The 25096-nt window shown below is 42.7% G+C and overlaps 1 protein-coding gene across 2 annotated transcripts; it reads right to left on the bottom strand.

The window, feature by feature from the left end:
- Positions 1 to 413: 413 nt before the first annotated feature.
- Positions 414 to 24765, bottom strand: LOC139443156 (calpain-B-like). Of its 2 annotated transcripts, XM_071224115.1 has the most exons (19): positions 24267 to 24765; positions 18164 to 18233; positions 16848 to 17100; positions 16183 to 16351; positions 15658 to 15744; positions 14085 to 14179; positions 13393 to 13470; positions 12418 to 12584; positions 11800 to 11963; positions 10876 to 11087; positions 9320 to 9356; positions 8845 to 8910; positions 6032 to 6164; positions 5348 to 5406; positions 5136 to 5204; positions 3642 to 3720; positions 2365 to 2481; positions 1549 to 1586; positions 414 to 1440 (listed from the first exon to the last, which is right to left on the bottom strand). In XM_071224115.1, the coding sequence occupies exons 1-19, from the start codon at positions 24486 to 24488 to the stop codon at positions 1414 to 1416; spliced, it is 2142 nt and encodes a 713-aa protein (XP_071080216.1). In that variant the 5' UTR covers positions 24489 to 24765; the 3' UTR covers positions 414 to 1413. The 2 variants fall into 2 exon arrangements, with proteins under 2 accessions (XP_071080216.1, XP_071080217.1); XM_071224116.1 differs by lacking the exon at positions 8845 to 8910.
- Positions 24766 to 25096: the final 331 nt, after the last annotated feature.

The raw sequence follows: 25096 nt of genomic DNA, 5'->3' as shown, positions 1-25096 counted from the left end.
GTGGCTGGTTATAGAGGCAGGATGGTGTGTGGTGAGAGGCATCCACCCGGAACAGGTGTGTGGCTGGTTATAGAGGCAGGGTGGTGTGTGGAGAGAGGCTTTCACCCGGAACTGGTGTGTGGCTGGTTATAGAGGCAGGGTGGTATGTGGAGAGAGGCATCTTCCCAGAACTGGTGTGTGGCTGGTTATAGAGGCAGGGTGGTGTGTGGTGAGAGGCATCCACCCGGAACAGGTGTGTGGCTGGTTATAGAGGCAGGGTGGAATGTGGAGAAAGGCATCCAGTCGGAACTGGTACGTTTAAGCTAAAGATATTAACAACCAGAAGTGTGACGTGACTTCCTCTTTGCCCATAATCCGCATCGCGATGTTCAGAGAAATTTCAACACATCTGTAATGTTTTGGTAGAACTTTATTTTGCATAAATAGAAATATAGACAATAGAAACAGTAACATGCATTAAAATCTGGCATATAAATGTGCAAGTCTATTATGTCGTTATTTATATTGTGCTTTCAGATAAGCAGCCCATGGACATCATTGGTCAACAATGCACCATGTGATTAGCAGTTGAAAACACTATATTGAACAAATAGGAATTGCTGCTTAACAAAGACACACACAATGAAACAATGTAACAAAGGTGGTGTGAAGTATAAGTATTTAAGGCACACGTCTGAATGTGGGAAAATAATTCCCATATAGGCAATGCACAGGCACAATGCGGTTTCATCGGAGTGGTTTACATATCACGTGATCACATTAACCAATGAAAGACGGCCGATATGGAAACGACTATTATGATTGGTGGAGAAACATATCCCGTGTGTAAAATTAGCTTCCGCAACAGAGCAAAAAGGATGAAATAATTTCACTTCTACCCCAACCGTAGAAAATTGTATCATGCACACTATGCACGAATGAAAGGAAAGTAAGTGCATACGAAATGATTTCAACATGTCATAATGGACCGACCATTCTGCGGAAATGGTATTTTTAAAATAAAGTATCAGAAAAAATATTTCGCCTCAAATTTTAACATGCTAGGCAAACTGGATGCCCTGAAAAAACAGTGTGTTCGACTTCTTCTTTCTGAAATTTTTTTCGTATGAAGCAATGATCGATAACATATTTGTCTCGAACAAAAAAGGCAAGCCTCTAGAATACTAAAATGGTCAGACCAGTATTGGCTTCATGCCAAAATAGACACCTCTTGCAATTCTACCTAACATATTTGATTGTATTTCGCCTGCTCACAATTGGTGGAATCAGGGGTCCCAGTTGGCGTTAACTGCACCAACAGCAAGTATTATTCATACCGGACGCGTGTTTGAGACGTAATACCAGTTGACACTTCTTGGATCACCATAGTGACGGTGACACGAGACAGGAAACGGAAGTTCGTAGAACTTCTGCTCATGAATACATCGTGGTTTGAATGAACTGAAACAGTCAGAGAAAGATTGTAACTGGTCGGCATTGAGGTAGATGATGAACATGGTGATTTAATTTAAACTGAATGGATTTGTCTATCGACAGTAAATCACTCACGTTATCAATATTGTTGAAATCTGCTGTTCTGTGTGCCTCTGTAAAAGAATAACATCATTCATTCAGATAACTGCAGATACTCGAATGAAAATGTTTTTTTCTAGCTTTGAGAACAATCTGCGCTTCGAGTTAATCATAGAGCGTAAATATTTGAAGCACTTTCTAAATGGACTCGAGGGCACGGGTGGCCCAGTCGTCTAAGGCGCCGCGATTCGCTGTGCAGAATTGCGTCCCTTGGGCACGCCAGAAACCTTGGTTCGAATCCCGGTTCGCCCAAATTACGTTTCTTGGTTCGTCAGCGCCATACAGAAGTGGTAAACGTCTGAGACCTGCATCACTTCGGGCTTTCCTTCCACATTAAGCTGACATGGCGCGATATAACTGGAATACTGTTAAACCCAACTCACTCACTCACTCTAAATGGACTCATCTGTTATTATTATCACAACATAAATAATCCTATTCATAGACATATTAAACCATGATATTTGCTATGGTTTTGATTTGGTGTGTTGTTTAAGAGCAATGATATAGCTATTTGACGTTTATGTAATCGAGTCTGGACCAGCCAAACTAGTGATTGATATTATGAACACCGTTGTCGGGGTACGCCGACACGCTGTCAACAGAGTCACCTAGCCTGACCACCCGATCCATGAGGTTGCCTCTTGTGATCAGCATAGTATGCTGAGGACCTACTATAACCTGGAATCTCCACGGGATATAAGTGATGCAAGAATAATGTTGTTTGTATGGCTATCGCTTTAATCAGTGTTGCCAGAAGTTGGATTTCATTAAACCAGTAAGCCTTCTTACCAATCATTGTCTTTAACCTCACTGCACACACAATGAAGTCTCCGAACTCAATCTGGCCGGTCTTGTTGCTGTATCGCATCACGATCGACTGAAAGGTGCGATTACTCAACCGGAAACCTGCCCGAGATACACAGTTTCTTAGTGGGTTGCAAACACGAGGGACGTCATGAATACAAGGACAATGTCTGTCGCCATTTACATCGACAGAGATGTATTTCGGGGTCAGCCATATTTTGAAATTTTAATGTTGTAGAGAAAAAGGGAGGATATTTGACAAACATCAGTAGGTTGGAGGTATGATAGCAAGTTGTACAAAATAAAAAAACTGCTGCATAACGAGAAGCAGTCCCTTCACTTCCCTTTACTTAAGGAACTAGAACCGACCATTTAATATTTTGGGGGAGGCTGGGATTTTGTATTTTCTCAACTGAGGGATGCAAAACCTGATTTTTTTAAAAATCAACTATGAGCCTTAATATACTTTTGAAAATATATCTCGAAACAATGTATTTTTTTGACAGACAATATACAGCCTAATTATTTTTTCCAAGCATTATCAAGGACAATTTATTTTAATTTATACATCCCATCCCTCCAAGAACATAGAGTGGTTGGCCCCTAAATGCAACCATGGACCTTAACAACCGTTATTTAGGACCGTGGTGCAACCATGCATTTCAAGTGTGATTTCCTTACCTTTGGTTTGGGTAAAATACTTGCCTAACACAACAACCTAAAAACAGATGTCCCTCTAGCTTACATACTGAGGTCCCCAAATGCATTTCAGGGCCCACTTGCACAAAGCGATCTTAGCGCCATTAACTCCCATTCTTTAACACAGGCTTACAATAGTCGTAGCGCTAAGATCACTTCATGCAAGTGGGCCCAGATCTAATGACATTACTTGTGGACTGAAGAAACCATGAAATCTGAGAGTCCCATTCCTATCGCTACTTGAATACGAAAAACATATGCAAGACCGCTCTAAAGATATCCATTCGAATCTAAAGACATAATTTCTGGTAATGTTCAATTCAGTATCTCCAATCCCATGTCTCTAGCTACCCACATAATGAAGTAATGACGACACTGTCCATACAAATATGGTCATACAACCATTTCTGGTACATGACATTACTTCCGGTGCATTATATCTAAAAACAAAGCCAGCTACCTCAACAAGCGAATTATACTTCCGGTTTAATAACCTTGACCCCCAATTTCAGTCACTGCGCACTAGGTTGAGAGCCAGTCTCTCCTGAGGTTGTCTCACTTACCTACGGAGTTGAGAGCCAATCTGAGCTCATAGGAGTTGAAGGATCCGCTCCGGTCAATGTCATACTCCCTGAACACGCCCTACAACATACGTCAATCATAAGAGCATTACTACAAGGTGCAACGTTAAACCCCATTTCACCATCACCTCCCACAAGCGCCGTACCATGTATGTCTTCTCCTTGCAGAGTTCAGGGAAAACGATTGGAAGTCTGGCAGTACTGACTGAAACAGTATTCTGTCTCAACCAAACACCTGATCAGTCTGATTTTTCCTTCTTACATAAAAAAATACACAGGGTCCAAAGCAATATCAGGACACTAGTTTAGAAACTGATGTTTCAAATAATATTAACATCATATCACGACATCCGTTTACGAGCGAGGTGAAAGCAAGACCGCAAGTACAATACAATTTATCGTCGACACCGTCACATGTCGACCATATTGTATACAAAAAAAACGCCGTTTCCTACACTGTAAAATATCATTCTTAATATATTTTGACCCTAATTAAAATTTCCCGAGGCGAGGGTTTCAGAGTAACGAAGTCCAGATTGGTGTTGAACCAGGAAATAGGTTTGGTTGGGATTGTTTGTTGTTTAACGCCGCACTCAGCAATATTCGAGCTATATGACGGCGTCTGTAAATATTCGAGTCTGGAACACAGTCCAGAGACTGATATCACGGGCATCCATCCACGCAATTGGGATACGATGACACGCACCAACCAAGTCAGCGAGCCTGACCACCCGATCCCGTTAGTCGTCTCTTACGACAAGCATAGTCCCCTTTTACGGCACGTATGTGTTGCTGAGGACCTATTCTACCCTGAATCTTCCCTGGTAAACAAATAGGACAACAGGTCTTAACAGTTCAGCTGCAATCGCGCGCAGTGGCTCCGAGGAGCAAAGATGACTGTGGACTATGCCCAGGGGTGGGAAGCCTATTTCAAGACTAGGCCTAGTCTGAGCAGGCCGTAAGTTGGTAACTTGTGTCAAACTGAGTATATTGGAACCCCCTTAATCCGGATGGTAGCGCCCGCCCTAAAATTTTCCCGATTAATAATTGTCTTGATTATAGTGACGGAGTAATACATACATTTTGAGCAACAGTCACACAATGTGGGTTGGAATGATTTGAGTGAGCGTGAGTTGGTATGTATTTAGGCCTCCAGCAATATTTAAACTATCACGGCGTGGGACACGGGGTTCGCACAATTTAACTTGTATCCAAAAAGCAATCCTCTATATGTCCAGGGCTGGCATGGCCGTAAGCCTACACTAACAGGTTTACCAATATGCGAGCCCAAGGGGCGGTCGGGTAGTCTACTGTTCAAAGCGTTCGTTCGTCACGCCGCAGATCCGGGCTCGATTCCCGACATGGGTACAGTGTGTGAAGCCCATTTCTGGTGTCCCCCGCATTGATATTGCTGGAATATTACTAAAAGCGGCGTAAAGCCAAACTCACTCACACACTTCTCACAACGGCACTTACCTCCCATCGCTTAAGGTCAGCCCACAAATCTCGGAACTCCTCGAATCCAAGCTTTCCAGAAAGGTCACCCTGGGAGTAAAGGTCAAGGATATTCAACCTTACCGTCCATGGTCTACGATTTACCAATTTTAAAGACGGTTGTTATCAATTAATAAATGGAACTATGCCATGCTTCAATGTGCTTCGTTTTTCTCACAACCCCCAAAGGATACATCATGCAATGCCACCATACTCCGGCAGACGTCAATAGAAAACCCCGGGAACACGAACTCTGAAAACAAAATGGAAAATACATTTGCTATAAAATCTTTGAGTGGCACATGGTAATTGGAAATGTAACTAATGGGTAGCTCTATTAATGACACTTCGCTAATCTACAATTGAATTTTGCTCACATCTTGTACAATACGAGGAACCGTTTCCGTCGTGTTCGTTGTAAGCAATGATCCTCGACAGGACTCGATTTTTCCTTTGGCTTGAGTCCCCATTGTAATTTTACGATGATTTGTGAGTGTACATTGTAAATGTTTGTTGATTTGTTTTTTTCAAATCTTTCTGTTCAGCGACTTAGTGAGTGAATGTTCCAGGTATAGCACGGCATCCTGTATATTAATAATACCTGGCAGTAACGTCCCACGCCGTCAGCACGCAATCATTTACCTCACCCGATCAGTTTGAGTCGCCTCTTACGACAATACCAGCCACTCGTTTTAACCCGGAATCTCCAGGGGGCCTTTCTTTTCATGTGTCAGAGATACAAAAATGAATACCTACATGGGACCTGCCTGATTCCTATACCCCAAGGCACCCGCGTGGTTCCACAATTCCTATAACTTAAGTATGCGTGGTGTCTATGTTCCCATACCCCTAAACTAGTGCCGTTAATAATCCCCTACTTTTCGTGAAGGCAAAGTTGAGGACTTCCTGCAGCTCGTAGGCGTCGACCTCCATGTCGTCTCCGGCGATGGTGCGGAACCTGGCCAGGCGTTCTTCCTGCTCCCGGCTATCTGCTGACGTCGGGGGCGGCGGCTGTCGGGAAATGGTGACAGGAAATGTACACAACTACCAGGGGGCGGACATTGTGCCGAGTCTGAGTACTAGAAGTTGTTAGATGAATCACGACTACGGGCTTTTATTAGCTATTATTCACTATGGTATGGCATGAACGTGTATTATAGATAACCATGCTGTTTATTATCAGAAATACCAGAGTGAGTGAGTGAGTTGGGTTTAACGCCGCTTTTAACACTATTCCAGTTATATCACGGCGTGTCAGCTTAATGTGGTAGGAAAGCCCGAAGTGATGCAGGTCTCAGACGTTTACCACTACGGTGAAACCCACGAGCACGGGTATGGTGCTGACAAACCTAGAAACATAATCGTGGCGAACCGGGATTCGAACCCACAATCATAGGTTTCTGGCGTGCCCAGGTGACGCAACTCTGCACAGCGAATCGCGGCGCCTTAGACAACTGGGCCACCCGTGCCCCCAGAAATACCAGATCATTCTACTACTGCCCATATTGAGGGTCAACATGTTAACTAATTGAGGCAATTCCGATCGAGTATGTATGAGAGGATGGTGTTTCAAACAATATTACCACCTTATCACGACGTCCTGTTTAGGACTGATGTAATCTGGACAACACAAACCCGCGGTTGATAGCGCATGCACCATTCAACGCCGTCAGGTTACGATGACATACAAGTTTTCACACATTGTAACTTCTGATCCTCATCTAAACCGGCTTGGCGACAAGCATAGAACACTAGGGAACTATGACGTCCCAGTATCGATTTCAGTAGTAAAATGCCAGGGATATTGGTCATTAAATATATATAAGTAGGAGAAAAACTGTGATGAATAAACATGTTTGCAAGGTCAAAGAGGATACAAAAGGAAATAATCCAAAAACAACACATCAAGACTTCCGGTCTCCTCGGGCTTGGCTGCAGCAGCTGAGTGTTAGATGCAGTAAATGCAACAAGCAAATCGCGCACAGGAACCATGCTGTTAGAAGGTGGGTACGTTCTACACGTCATGCCTGGGAGTCTGTTGGACGAGGAAGAATGATCTAGCCATCATTCTTGTGATAATGTCTAATCTAGTTGAGAGCCAAAAACGCATGCATGAAAATGTTAGATGGTGAGTGAATATATGAGGCTTATGAAGCGGAGTGTGTCAAAACATACACGCACACACGTACGCACGCACGAACGCACGCACGCACGCACGCACACACGCACGCACAATCCCTCCCCCGAACCCCATCTAAGTTTTTACTGTAAATTTCATTTGTTCAACCCTGAATCACGAATACAACGTAAGACAAATCTCAGTGTCAGAATTCACTCTACAAAGACGAAAACCTATGGAACACTATCCTAGGTCATAAAAGGGTGTGATTTGAATTTAAATTACTGAAATTGAATGTCGAAGGTTTTTTTTTTCCGTTGAACATTATTAAAATTTATTTTAATCTGCATACCAAAAATTATTATATTGTCGTCCCGCGTAGGACAATGCTGAATCCCGAATACCCTCTGTTGACCCCTGAATCTCGAATACCCTCTCTTGACCCCTGAATCTCGAATACCCTCTCTTGACCCCTGAATCTCGAATACCCTCTTTTGACCCCTGAATCTCGAATACCCTCCGTTGACCCCTGAATCTCGAATACCCTCCGTTGACCCCTGAATCCCTAATACCCTCCGTTGACCCCTGAATCCCTAATACCCTCCGTTGACCTCTGAATCCCGAATACCCTCCGTTGACCCCTGAATTCCTCGTACCGAAAGGTTGTAGCAGATTAAAAGCGCAGAAGAATAAAATGAAAATGGACTTCGTTTATAGAAAACTCATTATACGAATATAGCCAATGTTACTGTGGAGCCTTAGGGTTAACATTACATGGTTTAAGAGTATATTAAAGTTCATAAAGTATATAGAATATGAGTGAACTTATACTGGCTTGTTCTGTGAGAAACTGGGAAGTAAGTGTTCATAAGGATACTTACGTAGTTATTCTGAAATGGAAGGTGCACTGAACGAGTGAAAATGATTGTGCATGAAATGGGTACACAATGTTCTGTGCATGGGAAACCACCACACCTGGTCCATTCCATCTTCCCGAGGCAAGAGAGTTAACTGACTATAAAAGTTCAGTTTCCACCCTTGCCGAATTAGGCTGGTATTATGGAGTTACATTTTGGCTGGACTAACGAGTCTTTGCATAGCCCAATCAAAGAAATCAAAATCCGTTTCATAAACTGTCGTGCAGATTTCGGTCGATTGCAAGATTTTCAAAGCATGTGCACCGCCAACTCTTTGTCAACAGATATTTTCCAAATCTTTTTATGTTTTTAATCAAGGTGCTCTCGTGATTGATGCATTTCGCTATGTATGATCCGTTTTATCACAATACAGATTTTGATTATCGATCAGATCGTCCTTGACTGGGCGCCGCCTTTTTTTTTAAACAAATGCAAGTGATACGAGAGGTGGTATCTGATTGGTCCATAGGAGAGGCTTAGAAGGGACATAACTGGTAATAGCCACTGGTGGCGCTACGATCGAGCTCAGTAATTCCAGCCCAGTTCGGCAAGGGTGGAAACTGGACTCTTAAAATCAGCTAACTATCTTGCCTCGGGAAGATGGATCCATTCCTACTCCACAAAGAACAACGAACGACCGGCTGTCAATACTCACGGAGTCCGACGGTTGAGTTAAAGCGTTGGGACCTCCAACCAACGCTTGTAGATTACAAGTATGGATCTACACACAGTTTACACAGATACTTCGAGGTCATAACAGAATCTCGAACACCATGCAGGGGTTTTCACAAATACGTTAGTCATTAGTGTAATCTTATTCTGGACCATGCAACATGACACAATACACCATGCGTCTGAACTTACTGCCAAACGTGCGCAGACAAAAATACATTTGGTTTTGAAGATACAGAATGGGGCAGTGGTGCCTTAAGGTTCGAATCCAAAGACCAGGCGCTCAAATCATGATCGCTGGTGTGTCAGTGCTATCACCATGTTCGTGGGTTTCACAAAAGTCGTAAACGTCCCTTTCTTGAAATTCCTGTGGAATTCCTAGTTCAGTATAAATCAAACAGCTCTATGGTTGCGTTCTGGTGCACTTTCAAGCGGATTATTACTTTGAGAACACTCACCTCGATTTCCATAAACCTGGTTTCCTCATCCAGTTCCCTGCAATGCGCAACACGAACATGAAACCAGTTGTACTCATGGTGTATTATAGTGAGTGAGTGAGTGAGTATGATTTTACACCGCTGTTAGCAATTTTCCAGCAATATCACGGCGGGTGACACCAGTAAAGGTATCCACACATTATACCCATGTGTGGAATCGAACCCGGGTCTCAGGCGTGACGAGCGAACACCACTAGGCTACCCAACCGCCCCTGATGTATTATTATTAAAATACATAAACACAAAGTAAAATAGAGGGTGCATCAACCCACGTCACCCGCGGGACCGGTGGACAACGAATTTATCTTACCGCACACCTAATTATCTTGCAAGTATGTCTTATTCATGCATGCTTTCGTCCGAGTCGGTAACAACACCACAGTTAGGCATTTATGGCAGACGACAGGAAACAAACTTAGTTATTTCGCCTATATCTATTTCATTCGGAATAAATCGTAAATATCCGAAGAATGGCGTCTTACATAATTATTTCGAGATATAAAAATACGGTTGGTATGTTGCAAATGTAATGCCAACAGTTCGGCAATTGCAGCGAGGGGCATAAGAAATATACCTTACAATGTGTTAGCGGGGTACATTGACAATAAAAGATTGGGTCTCAGCCAATCCGACATTCATGTGTACGGTTGGATAAACGTATTTGCTTTTCCTCAGCGTTCTGTACGAAGTGATTACTAATAATTTGATATAGACAAATGCTAATAATATTTGTGTCAATTCATATTGGTGAAAATTGTGACTATGGTATGACAATTAAACACAAGGCCTAATTAATTAATTCATTCATTCATTCATTCATTCATTCATTCATTCTATTGTGGCAATCAAAGAATTAGTAACCCTAGCTGTCATGGATACTTTGCGTTGTTGTTTTTTTGTTTTTTTGTAACGCCTCAGTCAACAATCTTAAAGCTATAAATAATGGTATCACGGCCAGACAACCAGTGACTGACAGAAGGAATGAACCAGGCCGTTGAGAAACGTAATCAACCAAGTCAGGCCACCCGATTCCTTTAGTCGCCTCTTAAGGCAAGCGTTGGTTATATTACTGTAGATCTATCATTATCCGGAATTCCAACGGTGGATTTCGGTATTGCGTTCATTAGGTTTGTCATATCCACGTTCTAAATATACTGGATGACATTCGCCACAATATCTTCGTTCCCGCTTCAGCTCTCCTGTCACTAACCCAACACATGATTTTCATTCTCGTGAGCTGGAAATCAACTGAAGACCTATTCTACCACGGATCTTCACGAGCACGGTGGCGTATGGAACCAGGGTATATACCATACTAAAATGGAGATATCATGCACTCCAAATATTCCCTGGTCCTAGCTCATAGTTCGGCGATTGTTTTCAGCCTAGTAACGTTTGACAACGTTTGTAATTATTTGGTCAGATTTTAAAATGTATACTTTCTTTGGCCTGCAATATAGTTTGCGAGTAGCCAAACATGCACGTGGACTGTGTCTCCCTCTTTGGCCGCGACTTACTGAGTCTCCTTGGCCTTCTCTGTGAAGATCCGCAGCAGGAAGTCCCCCTCCTGGTTAGGATTGAATGTGGAGGGAATGATGACGTAATTTCCAGGGAGCAGTTTGTGCCTCCCACAAGTCTCGCGTCTGTTGATGAAAGGTGGTGACTTCGCCACGGACGCGTTGTAGAGAAAGAAGTTCTTATCCAGCGGACCTTGGTGATTGTCTTTCAGCTGGTGGAAATAAAACCATAAACTGATCGGAAATAAATGAGAATCTAATATAAAACATCCTTTGCCCTAATAGTGTTCGAGTGAGTGAGTGAATGCAGTTTGTGGCCGTAGCCAGCAATATAACAGCTATATCGGCCTGTATTAGTCGGTCTCCCAGACCCGGGAAATAAATAAAAAAAGGATTCCCACTAAGCCAACACAGTGTATGGCATATGTACACACAATGTGTTGTTTGTAGAAACCCAAGCAACATACTATGAGCAAATATCGGATTCGAACCCACAAGCATTTGACACGGATATTCGAACCCACAAGCATCCCGACACGGATATAATGGACGCAGCTCTGAACAGACCATTGGGCTGTTCTCTAGTTTGATTGTTTGTTGTTTAACGCCGCACACAACAATATTCCGGCTATTTGACGGCGGTCTGTAAATAATCGAGTCTGGGCCAGACAATCCAGTGATTGACATCATCAGCATCGATCCACATAATTGGGATCGATGACATGCATCAACCAAGTCAGCGAGTCTGACCACCCTATCCCGTTAGTCGCCTCTTACGACAAGCAGTCGCCTTTTAGGGCAAGCATGGGTTGCTGAAGACCCATTCTACCCCGGATCTTCACGGAACTGTTCTCTTGTAGTATGCCGTTGTTTTATGTGTAATGCATGCAAACTTGGGACTGAGTTGCCTTGGGACTGGGCTACCTGATATATGATGTAGCCGATCTGGAGCAGGTCGACTCCCTCCTGCCTCTTCTTCCTCCTGTCTTTCTGCAGCAGTGCCACGATCACCGTACACTCGTCCTCGTCATCCGTCTCGTCAGGGTCAGTCAGCGTCACGCGGAACTGGGGGTTCGTCCAGAAGGATTCTATAGAGGAATTACAATACATAAAGAAATGTAATGTATTTGTTTAGTTCAGTTCAGTCGAAACCCTGAGAATGTTACACGCAGGCTCTGAAACCATAACATTTGCGGGTACCAGATTTCAAACTCTTGATATCGTTGTTTGATGAAGATCTTTATATCAAGTTAGGCAATCAGGGGACTCGATGTTACATTATCCTTCAGATTCCATTTCAAGTGGACCAGATAGATGACGTAAAACCAAAATAAATGCATATAAATATTCATAGTGTCGTGTAGAGTACTAACGCACCCCCTTATTTTTGCTTGAAGGGTTAAGTTGTTCCGAACCTCCAACTTGCAAAATATACAGCTTAATGAAGAACACCATATATTGGCCGTATGTATTCACGGGTGACGGAAGGAGCGTAGTGTGACCCTGAAGTATTGTCGATGAGCAAGACTGATGGTTATGTACCTGGGTGGTTTCCTCGGCAACCTCCAGCACTGACGTGTTTGACCCAACTTCCGGTGTGGGTCGTGACCTCCCATCTCTTGACGGAGACTGCGCTCTCGTTGCACACAGGGTCAAGGTTACATATCTCCAGCTCGGAGAAGTGGCTCAGGAAGTCAAACAAATTCATCCTGTACCAGACAAAACACATCTGAGAGCATCATTCAAAAAAACCATTTAAGTTGACGGACAATTTCAATTGAACCGGTAGCCTCGGAGACCTTGTTTAGCTTACAGTGACACTATGGAAGCTGTCAAAACGTGGACCCACCCACGGAGTCAAACTCAGTTATCGTCGCTGCAGGCTAACGCACAAATATCTAACCTGAAGGGAGATAAAAGTATAAAAAAAACACGTTTGATGGTTGCTTAAAATGAAAAAAGAAATTATCATTGGATGGTGATTTGATATGGGTATATGGGTATATTATTTTGGACCTTAAGTTTTCTGTGTTTCGGTGACTGTTTCAGCTGAATAATGTTTTGATAATATAAATGTTTTGATAATATATAATGTAAGTATTTGTCAGATCCAGTTTTCTAGTGTAGTTTACTTTGACCGGCAGTTTCGATACCACAAACACCTCACAGCTGAGGATCAGACAAATTTAAATATATCGAGAATGAGGCGTACCGACGGTAACATCGCTGCCACCAGTGTGGGCGCGGCTATTTCAAGAATAAAGCATTTAGCAGCGATAAGTGTATTCGGCGTCACGACAGTCGTCACTTGTTTGTAAACATAACGGTCATTCGATTGCAAGTTCAACTCCAAGCATGGTTGGGACCACCTATCACAGTGGGGAGTTTTGACTGGTGGCAGCGATAGTATAGAGAGCTCCGCGAACGGACTATCGCTGTGAGGAGCTTGCACTACTCTAGAGTTGTCGCCCGTTGTCTTTACAGTGTATGCCGGGAATGATGTTTAAGTGAACTAACCAGAACTCGCCGTCGTCGTCAAATGTGAGCCCGAGACTCTCCTTCTTGTGCTGTGGTAGTCTCTCCCACTCCTGCGACCTGAAACAGTCACTTCATCTTCTTGGACAACACCTCAGTTTGGGGGATAAGCAACTAATTCGATTTTTAATGAATCGTCAGAAGAAAGCCGGCACATAATCATTTCAAGATCAACGCACAGAGATCTTCGAAAATATTTCTGTTAAATCCAAATGTCGCTTACATCATTCTTATGAGGACATGCGTCCCTGGACATGACATTGAGGACATTGTTTCATCTGATTCTCGTTGGTTTCAGGGTTTTACTTAGAATGAGATTATGTCATTTCTGGGATAAAAAAATCATCGGTGAGGTAAAATGGGGTTTAACGTTGCGTTCAAGATTACTGCACTTTTATAGAGACGGAGGTGTTAAAAAATCATCATCATAGCAGAGTGAGTGAGTATGGTTTTACGCCGCTTTTAGCAATATTCCAGCAATATCACGGCGGGGGACACCAGAAATGGGCTTCACACATTGTACCCATGTCGGAATCGAACCCGGGTCTTCGGCGTGACGAGCGAACGCTTTAACCACAAGGCTACCCGACCGCACCTCATTATAGCAGAAGTCCCAAGAGAAGTATCAGTGATATGTGTTCAAATCCTTCAATGTAAGGGAGGTTTCCATCTACCTGTCACTCCAAGCCCCATTCCACTCCTTGTCGTTACCCCAGGGGTTCCTAACGCGGACGAGGGTCACGTGATTTCCAGAGCCATCCACGTCGATCTGGAACATGTAAATAACACATATTTCTCATGATGAACCCAAACTGACACACAATCGAGTCTTATATCATTTAAAATATCATCCTGTACATAGTTACAATCAGCTAGAGGATGATCTTAATTTACAAAACAAAACAAAAAAAACACCACATATAATCAAAATATATTGGCTTAAATGCCAACACCCATAAAAACATGTGTATACATTTGGTACAAGGAAGGTATGAGAGCATCTTCGCGAGGCAAGGGAGTTAACTGACTATAAAAGTCACCCTTACCAATGTCATTAAAATCAGATCATAGTTCTCGTTACCGCTAAACAAAGATCTCAGAACACCCCATTACGGGTCACGTCAGACCAACTTTTCGCAAACCAATGGACTGACTGACATGAAGTAGACATTAGTCAACCAGAAGGCAGCTTTCTCTTGCTTTACGGCACTAATTTCAAATTGGCGACTACGCTTCGAAACATATTTTGACAAATTATCAATTATAAATTTGAAACCTGAACAAAAGAACATTCTGGCTAGTATATGGTCTAGATTGTATGGATTCAGTCGTTAAGCCCGTAACTATCGTTCGGAATATCCTGTGTTAAAGTTTTCGAGGTTGCATGATTAGAAATCACATTCCGACTGTCACTTTCATGATCTGGTAAGCGACGCCCTGATTGGTCGGATGAAAGGTTGTTCTGACGTGACCCCTAAAGGGATGTCTTTAGATCTTTGTTCAGCGGTAGCGAGAACTAAGATCTGATTTTAATGAGATTGCACCCAAGCCGAACTAGGCTGGGATTTCTGGGCTCGATCGCAGCGCCACCAGTGGCTATTATGAGTTATGTCCCTTCTATGCCAATCAGATTCCATCTCTCATATCACTTGGATTTGCTTCAAACAAAATGGCGGCGCCCAGTCAAGACGATCTGATCGATAATCAAAATCTATATTGTGATTAAACGGGTCTTACTTCGCAAAGTGCATCAACTCACGAGATCACCTTGATTAAAAACATGAAAGATATCTGTTGACGCCGTGTTGGCGCTGCACATGTTTTGCAAATCCTGCAATCGACCGAAATCTGCACGACAGTTTACGAACCGGATTTCGATTTCGTTTCGCGATTTTGTCTGGTCTATGCATAGACTCCATAATACCAGCCTAGTTCGCCAAGGTTGGAAACTGGACTTTAATCAGCCAGTTAACTCCCTTGCCTCGGAAAGATGGTATGAGAGGTGTGTAAGCACAGTACTAGCATACTACCGTCTTCTGGCTACAACTGGCATAGTGCTGTAAGTGAGTATGGTTTAACGCCACTTTTAGGAATATTCCATATATATATATTCATAAATAGTACCCATGCGGGCGATCGAACCCGGGCCTTCGGTGTGACGAGACAACGCTTTAACCACTAGACTACCCCACTGCCCGGTTCGTGCTGTAAACAGTGATAACGTTGTTCCTGCTGCTGCGGCAGTACCTGTCTGATAGATGTCAGGCTGTAGGCGTGGCCCACGATGAGGCCGTTGTCAAGGCGGTGATGCTGATCTACCGTCTGTCCGTCATACTACAAAAAAAAGACTTTCACATAAAAGCACGCAGTTAATATCTCAACAATATTATTACAAAATATAGTTTTCAATATATATTTTATACATTAAACATTAGTTAGAAAGCAGCTAGGATTCAATATCTCTCCGCAGACTGGCGCCATGATAATTACGTTCTGATAAATATTCATTTAAACCCCACAATACTCATATCATTGACTGTCGAAGAGACTAATATAAAGTCTATGAAATCTGTCGTTACACAATACATTTCCCTCCAAATTAAAACAAATAATTTAATAAAATATACAAATATTTCACAGTCAACGTGCAGGACAAAGTGTTGAATTGTAATATGTATTGCCAAGGTTACGAAAACATACACCTTCTATATACTATATGTCTTTAGATGGATATATCGAATTCTGATTTCTGAAAACTCCAACTGTTCTTACATCAATTGAGCAGGCCATGAGCGCCGATCTCTCGTGAGACTTCAGCATGATCTGGAGGAGGTTGGCTGGCCATTCCTTCAGAGAAAACACTTCCGCCAGACCCCCCGTGAAGTCCTCCATTGCCTCGTGTGCGGACCCGCCCTTCAGCGATTCGAATGACCCGTGCAACCTGACAAAGGAATGCATTGTGTATGCATGAGACGTCTTACAGGGGAATGCATTGGGTATGCATGAGACGTCTTACAGAGGAATGCATTTAGGGCATACATGAGACGCTTGCCTTTAGAAAATCGCTTAATCTCATGGCATGAACCAACAATAAATACTTCGACGGTAACAAATTCAGCACACATTTAACACCAACACTCCCCCGAATTGGTTGTGCACTTCTATAATAAGCATTCCGCAGTAAGACAACAAACATGTACAATATTTCTAAAGTTCCAGCCGAACGTAATTCCACGTTATGTCTATATTCATTCGCTCATTTACCCGAGATTCTTTGATTATTGTCCCTCGTTTAGAAGGTTCCTTGTGTGTATTATGAATGTATCTTGCACGTCCTCAGTTCAAGGAGTTTGTAGTATGCAAATTGGTGAAGTGAGTTAGTTTATAGCCACTGTTTCCATCTGGAAGTCATTTAGTTTTTTATAATTATGACTCACTTGGCATACGCCTTCTCTAGCAGAGCGCTCCAGAACTCCATCTGTGTGTCCGAGTGCATGTAGATGAGTTGACCACGGTAGGTGGGCAGTCGGTCGTCCACCACCACGTCCAGCCACTCGCCCTGGTACCACAACCGGAACCGGAAGGCTCCACAGTAGCCATGTTGGAAACTCTGGTCAGGGGGGACAACTCTGGAGAACAGCTTCTGGTCGCAGGTGAGTGATGCTACTGCTGCTATCATCCAACAGTCGTCTGGAAACACAAGGTGTAGGATGTGCTAAGGTGTACTAAACAACGCAATGGACACTACACGTGTATAAGGGGTACTATAAATTATACACATGATGTATTTATGATAACTGAATGGACATTTATCATCCAAAACTGGCTCCCACAGGAGATATCGCTTGGGTGAGATCAAGCGATATCTACATTGTAGATATCGCTGCAAAGAAATTGCATCACAATGCTTTGCAGACCACTAAGGCGTCATTGTTACCATGACGTCACAATCAAATGACATCACTAATGGCTCTGAATAGAATCTCACCCTTGTGTCTTTTGATATCAAATATATCAACACTCGTCGACAAAAGACTCCTCGGCAAGCCTACGTGTAAATATATTTCATATCAAAAGAGACTTGGGTGAGATTCTCCATATATACTACACTGGATAATAGAGGCTGTGCTTCTTACTGCCCTCGTCAATGACCTCAAGGATGTCGGTTGTGGCCTGCCTGAGAGATAGGTTCTTTGGAATTAACCAGGGACGCATCCATAAAGCGGTTTTAACGAAACGGTCGCCAGAACGCCCATGCTTTTCAATGACTGGATAGCTGTAGCGATAGTGGAGCCCGGGGTGAAGTGAGGTGAGGTGAAATGGGGTTTAACGTTGCGTCCAAGATTATTGCACTTATATAGCGACGTGCATGTACGTGTGTGTGTTTGTGTGGCTGCTTGTACTAGTCCGGACTGATGCCGATTTATAGTGCTAGCTCACTGAGATACCATGCCGCAGTTTAACATGAATACCCCACTCAGACACAGTATACTGACTCCGAGCCGACGAGTCATTGTTTTAGCCCCTTAATGCCGAGCGCAAGACAGGGTAAGAAGAAGTACCATCTTTTAACGTCTTTTGGTGTGACGCGGTCGGGGATCGAACCCCCGACCTTCCGCTCTCCGGGCGGACGCTCTACCACTAGACCACGGAGGCGGTCAAGTGGAGCCCGGGGCCCAGCGTACAAGACACGGAGATACGGAAGTCGTAGTGCATGGGGTCGTGGCACGACGTCTTGAACAGGACAACCTACCGAGCTCTCCCTGAACCACGTCGAACCTGCTGGCTCCCTCGTCGATCCACTGGGGGTTGGGGCATATCTCCTGCAACAAGAAACACAGTTGTATCAGTGAATCTGTGGTTTATACCACAGGTAGCAAGGAATACAGTACATATTAAGGCGACGCGTGGTGGATGTGATAATAACCAATCAGACAAACGGGCGACCGATGGCAGTGAGTGAGTGAGTGAGTTGGGTTTAACGCCGCTTTAAACAGTATTCCAGTTATATTACAGCGTGTCAGCTTAATGAGGGAGGCAGGCCCGAAGTGATGCAGGTCTCAGACGTTTACCACTTCGGAGAAACCCACGAGCACGGGTATGGTGCTGACAAACCTAGAAACATAATCGGGGCGAACCTAATACATAGCCTGTCACTCCGTTGATATAGGTCTTTACGAACGTTATAATAACCATCTATCTGTGAAATAGGTCTTTACAAACTTAAACAATAACCTGGGATTCGGTGAAATAGGTTTTTACAAACGTTACAATAACCAGGTATCCGTGAACCAGGTCTTTACAAACTATATAATAACTGGGTATCTGTGAAATAGGTTTTTACAAACTTAATAATAACCAGATATCGACTGAAATAGGTCTTTACAAACGTTATAATAACCAAATGTGTAGTTGGTCTTTACAAACGTTAAAATGACCAGGAAAACGCTGAAATAGGTCTTTACAAACGTTAAAATAACTACCCAGGTATAAGGTGAAATATGTCTTGACAAACGTTATAATAACCAGGTGTCCTCTGAAATAGGTCTTCATAAACGTAATAAAGACGAGGTGTCCTCTGAAATAGGTCTTGACAAACGTTATAATAACCTGTATCTTTTCTAGTAAGTCTCAACAAACATCTGCCTCTAGTATAGGACCTGTCATACCTGCAATAACAAGTTCCCCGTTACTGGGATTCGAACCCACATACCGTATGACATGTCATTACCAAGTCAGCCACCGAGGCCTTTCTTTGGATAATGAAGAAAACGTTCAGAATTATTATTGGTGTACGTAACAGAATAAGTTATCGTTACGTTTTGTGAAATTGCCATAAACGCAAAAGTGTATTCGCATCTGAATCATTTAAAACAGATACTAAACGTCTTTTATACGTTTGAAAGATATAGCTGCGCTATCGTTGTTATGACGAGACACATGTGATTGAAAATTGAATTGTCACCGCTCGAATCCTTGTCTGTATAGAGCAGACAGACTCAGTTTACTTGTACTTCCTCGATATTAGACAACTTATTCTGACATACACACAACAAACAACACTTTAATAGGGGTTTCTCAACCCCAGTAATTGTCGCCACGTTCCTGTGCAAGGACAAGAGCAATGAAACAGTTCCTCGCCTTTAACACACAGTGGGTCGGTCCCCAAAATCCATGTCGTGGGTTCAGTTATTTATCTGGGATTCCAAACCAACTGCCCTTGGTAGGCAAATTGGGGAAAAGTCGTTATATTGTTCAAAATTGGGATTTACTTTTAAGTTCTTTTTTTCGCGAAATTCATTGGGATTTTAACATTACATTTTAACATTGTATTGAATGCAATAACGTTTAACAAAGCTTTAAAGCCTCTTCCTTTATAACGTCGTTGTTATCACACCTTCACAAAGCCATAACATTAGTTACAGCTATAACAACATTAATTCCACTTTGCGAATTTTTACTGACATTTACTCCAGACGCGGGGCCGACAATCGGCTTCTGAGCAGGTCTAGATACATCTCTGCTGATTGCCCCCTCTAAAAGGAGGCTCGAATGATCACAAATTGTGTCCTGGATCATTGTGTTTCATCGTACGTGGATCTTTGTTTATGATATCATCCTGCTTGACCAAGACTCGACGAGGCCGCTGTGCAATTACTGGAATATTGGCTCATTGGCAGTATACATGTAGGTCTAAACGTTATTTAGTGATTTAAAAAAACTTAAAACATTGTATATTTGTGATAAGTGTGATTATTAACTAAAATATTTATATACATTAAAACTATATAAAAAGTCAGTAAGCAGGTAAAAAAGTGGTTCATTCTTGAATCAAACTAGCTAGGACTGCCAATTTGCTGAACCGAGCCCCGCTTTAACAGGAGTATGAACAAGATCCAAATACCCCATAACAACACAGCACAATACAATATACCACAGACTCACTCCGATCGGTACCAACTTTAAAATGCTTGCCTTGTCTCATCGTATGTTTTTAAGCTACTGTTTGTTTGTTTGTTTGTTTGTTTGTCTGTTTTTTATTGCCGCACTCAGCAATATTCCTACTATAAGGGCGGTCTGTAAATAATCGAGTCTGGGCCAGACAATCCAGTGATTGACATCATGAGCATAGATCCACGCATTTTGGATCAATCAAGTCAGCAAGCTTTATCCCGCAAGTCGCCTCTTACAACAAACATGGGCTTTTTAAGACCAATTCTAGCCAATTTTCACGGGGGTATCTGTAAGCATTAACAACTGCACAGTAAGTAGTATAAAAGTCCATAAACATAATATTGGGAAAATGATTAATTCTGAAAGTATTTCTTCTATATAAATCGTTATACATTTCTCTCGGACCCACCACATAACACATGGCAGTTAGGTATGCAACGTGATGCCAGCTAATTAATGTACATATGTCGTCTCTCCATTATCATACATCAGAAGCGATAGAGTTGCTGGTACCGTACAACTCCTGTCTAGCTCTTTGTAAGGTGGTAATTCAATGTCAGCTTTCCTTTCGAGGCGTGAGGGAGTGAGTGAGTTGTTTTTTTACGCAGCATTGGAAAGTAATTCAGTAATATCACAGCGTGACAGCATAAAGGAGGATAGCATGAAGTGAGACAGATCTGTGACGTTTAACACTTTGGTGAAACCAACGAGCATGGTTATGTTGCTGACTAACCAATAATAATAATTAGGACGAATCTGGGATTCGAACCCACGATCATAGGATCCAGGCACGCTTAAGGGACGCAACTCTGTACAGCGACTTCAGGTTCCTTAGACTTTAAGCTACCCCTCCCCCTGATCCCGTTAGTCGCCTGCCCCAACTAACCCAACAAAGCACAATCGCATTGGAGATGTTTACTAAATTTGTCAGACTGTTAACTTTTGAGTGTTTTGTCAGTTCTCTGTCAGATCAGGTGTCAAGGTGCATGGATATTTTTTGCAGATCGTGTTGGAATTGGTGCTGATCCATCCATAGATCCATTTGCTGAGTTTAACTGCCTTTGACCTCATCAAACAATGTGTTTACAAGCCTAATGACTAAACCATTATCCTATTTAAACCAGGGGGTGAAGTCATGCTGGATGCAGTGAAAATAAGATCCAAAATGGTCGATCCCTAGGGTTGTGTGTCTGACGGCTAGATCCTGTTTACCTATCCGCCCTTGGCTGCAAGGTTCGTTCCCCTACCTGATACCTGTCCCGATAATGCAACACCTGTACACGTCTATACTCGCGCACTGAGAACAGACGCCTAATACAATCATCAATAGATGAACGCTGTATGTCAACTTCATACCCAATCAATATACGTAACATGCTGCTCCCCAAACCGCATTTAATAACGCCATTATCGACAGTCTGTCATGCAACAAGCGAACACTCTCAAAGGTATATTACGACTTTACAACAGTTTGCCAAATATACATGATGGGCAGATCCGTATTACATTTAATTATAGAAAGGTATCTATTCGTACGATATTTTGAATAAAGTGCACACATAATGTTGAATTGATCATGTACGCAGATTACACGGTACACTTGAGAAGGCATTCTGCATATAGTGGAGGCATTATGGAAATAGGTACGCAAGAATACGGATGTTCATGCCACGTGTGGACACAATGGACTGAGTAGATGTCGTTTAACGCTGCGTTAGCCAATTGATATATAAGCTCACTCGGCGCATGGCGTAAAATGGCATTATATAGCGTTACAGGCGTAAAATGGCGTTATATAGCATAACTGGCGTAAAATAGCGTTATGTAGCGTTAAAGGCGTAAAATGGCGTTATATATCGTTACAGGTGTAAAATGGCGTTATGTAGCGTTACAGGCGTAAAATGGCGTTATACAGCGTTACAGGCGTAAAATGGCGTTACATAGCGTTACAGGTTGTAATGAACAGCATTAGGTTGTACAGCTATGTGAGGAAAGCCAGAGATAATGCAGGGCCCTGTTCCACAAAGCGGTCGTAGCATTAAGACAAACGTAACTCCCATTCCTTAACGTAGACTTACGTCGGTCCTTGGACTACGGTCGCTTTGTGGAAAGGGGCCCTGGTCTTTGATTTTACCACTTTGGGGAAACCGGGTATGTTGCTGATAAACTAATGATCAAAACTAGGGCGGATCTGGGATTCGAACCCACGATCATTGGAGCATGCCTCACTTAAGGGAGGCAACTCTGCACAGCGTGGTACATCGTTACGAGGCGTAAGATGGCGTTACGTGAGAACATTTACCGTTAGTAGGTACAACATATAACGTTATAGGTGGCGTATTATATTTGGCAATATATAGCGTCAGGTGGTATTTGCAGATTTAGTATGCGACGGATGGCATTATATAGTTACAGGTTGCGTACTTTATAAAGCGCTAGGTGGTAATATAAAGTGTTAGACGGCGCCAAATGGCGTAGGGGATAATAGTTTCGTTAGAATATGGTGTATTTATTGGCGATATACTTGTGTGTATATGTACATTTCACACTGATCAATATCAAACACTCATTTTGATTCATTTCAAGTATCATGTTTAGCACTTTATTATATCAATGTAGAATTCGGTTACGATAGACACAATCGTATCATATTTCGTGACGTCAGATAATTATGTTTAAAGCACAGCAAACTTTGAAATTCACCTAAACGTAAACATGACTGAAAATCATGAAGACAGAGATTCGTGCATACAGTGAAACCCCGGAATAACGCTGGTTCACAGTTTCCGGACCCCAGGATCACTGAATTACAGGGGTTCTGGTCCGAACCCCTCGGAATAATAGAGGTCCACTGGTCCTGGAATAACGAGTGTTCACTGTATAATTCCATGTACGTGAAGAATGTACATATTGTCATCTTTGACGTTCTGAGTGAGGAATGAAATATGATAAGGAAAATCACCGTTAACATAACAAGGCGTTATAACGAGGAGTGACAGAAGCTCGTGGTATAACCGGTCAACCACGTGTCCGGTTTGATCGATGTCAGTATCAGTCCACATAAATCACTTTCAGGATAAAATACAGTGGCATGTTTTCCTCGTTACGAACAGTAGTCACTTTCCTGCTCGCTGTTACCCCCTCATACACAAAAAGCCTGAAAGCGACCTGAATTACTAATTATTCATAGTGAAAAATAATAAATTTGATCTTATAAATAGATATGAATACATGCGGCCATAATTAATCCTTTTATATCTGTTCCAGCAAATTTTTTTTAGATCTATGGCCAAGTCTATGTTCTGACTACAGGGAGGATCTATGCACGAAGTAGGCTTTCAGAATAACGACTCCCGTTACGTTTCTAATGTATAGATTGATATGACCGCCGTTACAATACCCTGCCGTTTGTTCCTGGTTTATATCAGCTGTTGAATATGTCGCTCCAGCATGGAGGCTACGGGATATACCGCAAAGTCTGACACTGTGTCTAAAGAATGTATTGTTTCATTCTATATCTCATCTTGGCGACGAATAATAAACTATTTTTTGAAAATATGTACGTAATCAGCTACCTGCAAATATATTCTATTTTATCGGTAAAAAATGTTAATTACACCTCTCAGATCGAAAACGATAACGGATTTCAGCCAGTGGAAGATATGACAGCACACGAGGAGAAAGAGAGGATGCGATAACACCACCTAGTTTTGATGGTAGGTGATATCACAAGTTCTGATCTGAAACTGCAATTTTTATCAGATACAGATGACAACTTGATAACACAAGCCACCGAGATGCAGCAATGCAAGCACTAGAGAATGATAGCCACGGGTGGAGAGAAAGTGCTTCTTCACATTAAGATAAGAATGGCATGAAATAGCAAAGTGCGCTAGACTTACTTTGGGTCGCTTCCACTCTACTCGCCGTTTCGGTGGCTGGCTGTAATATAGCGAGCTGCTCTCCGCAGGGAACTCGGGATCCTCAAAAAGTGTACGCCTGGCCAGGCAATTCCTTTTGATTTCCTCATAGTTCTGACTAACGACGCCGGTGATGTGATGCTGCCTCATGGACCTGCGGGGTTTACGTCCGGAGATGACGAAGCGGTAGCGCGTTTGATACATTGTGGCGACAGATCGGTGGAAATATAATAGGCAAGATTGATCAAATTCCCGCTCACGGTATAAGTACCATTCAGCGAGGCAGTTTATGCCATCACACTTGAGAACAGGTCCTGTGTCAACACGAAGCCCTCCATTACTCCGAGGTTAAGGAGTCGCTGTTGAAACAATGTAACATTCCCGTGGTGATTACAGACACTGACAATAACAAACAAACATATCGTGTCCTCCTTGTACGTGTGTAAGACGGGCAGGCCTAGACTCGGAAACTCAGAATGGGTCGTGGGGTCACATTTTATTGGTAACGCGGACGCTTCTCAAGCTCTGCTGCACCTCGTGGTCTCTGCTTTCAAACTTAGTTCTTAATGTGTTTGATATGTAGTTTCACTCATGTCAGATCTGCACTCTTATCTGACACCCATGGCAGGGAGGTAGCGAGGGACCGACGCACGCGCGCACGCACGCACGCAATAGCGGAACTGTACGTTTTTAATAAATATCCAAAGTTTTATGAAACAATACTTAAAAACGGAATGAAACTTTAACAGAAGAAATGATTTTCTGTTTCAACTTATGGGTCAGGAACACATTCAAAATTGAAATGGTAGCTG

This window comes from Haliotis cracherodii, unplaced genomic scaffold (genome assembly GCF_022045235.1).
Source record: "Haliotis cracherodii isolate W230 unplaced genomic scaffold, xgHalCrac1.p SCAF_5, whole genome shotgun sequence".
NCBI lineage: Eukaryota > Metazoa > Mollusca > Gastropoda > Lepetellida > Haliotidae > Haliotis > Haliotis cracherodii.
Note: the sequence above shows the minus strand (reverse complement) of the source record. Positions and strands in the feature narration are given on the sequence as shown.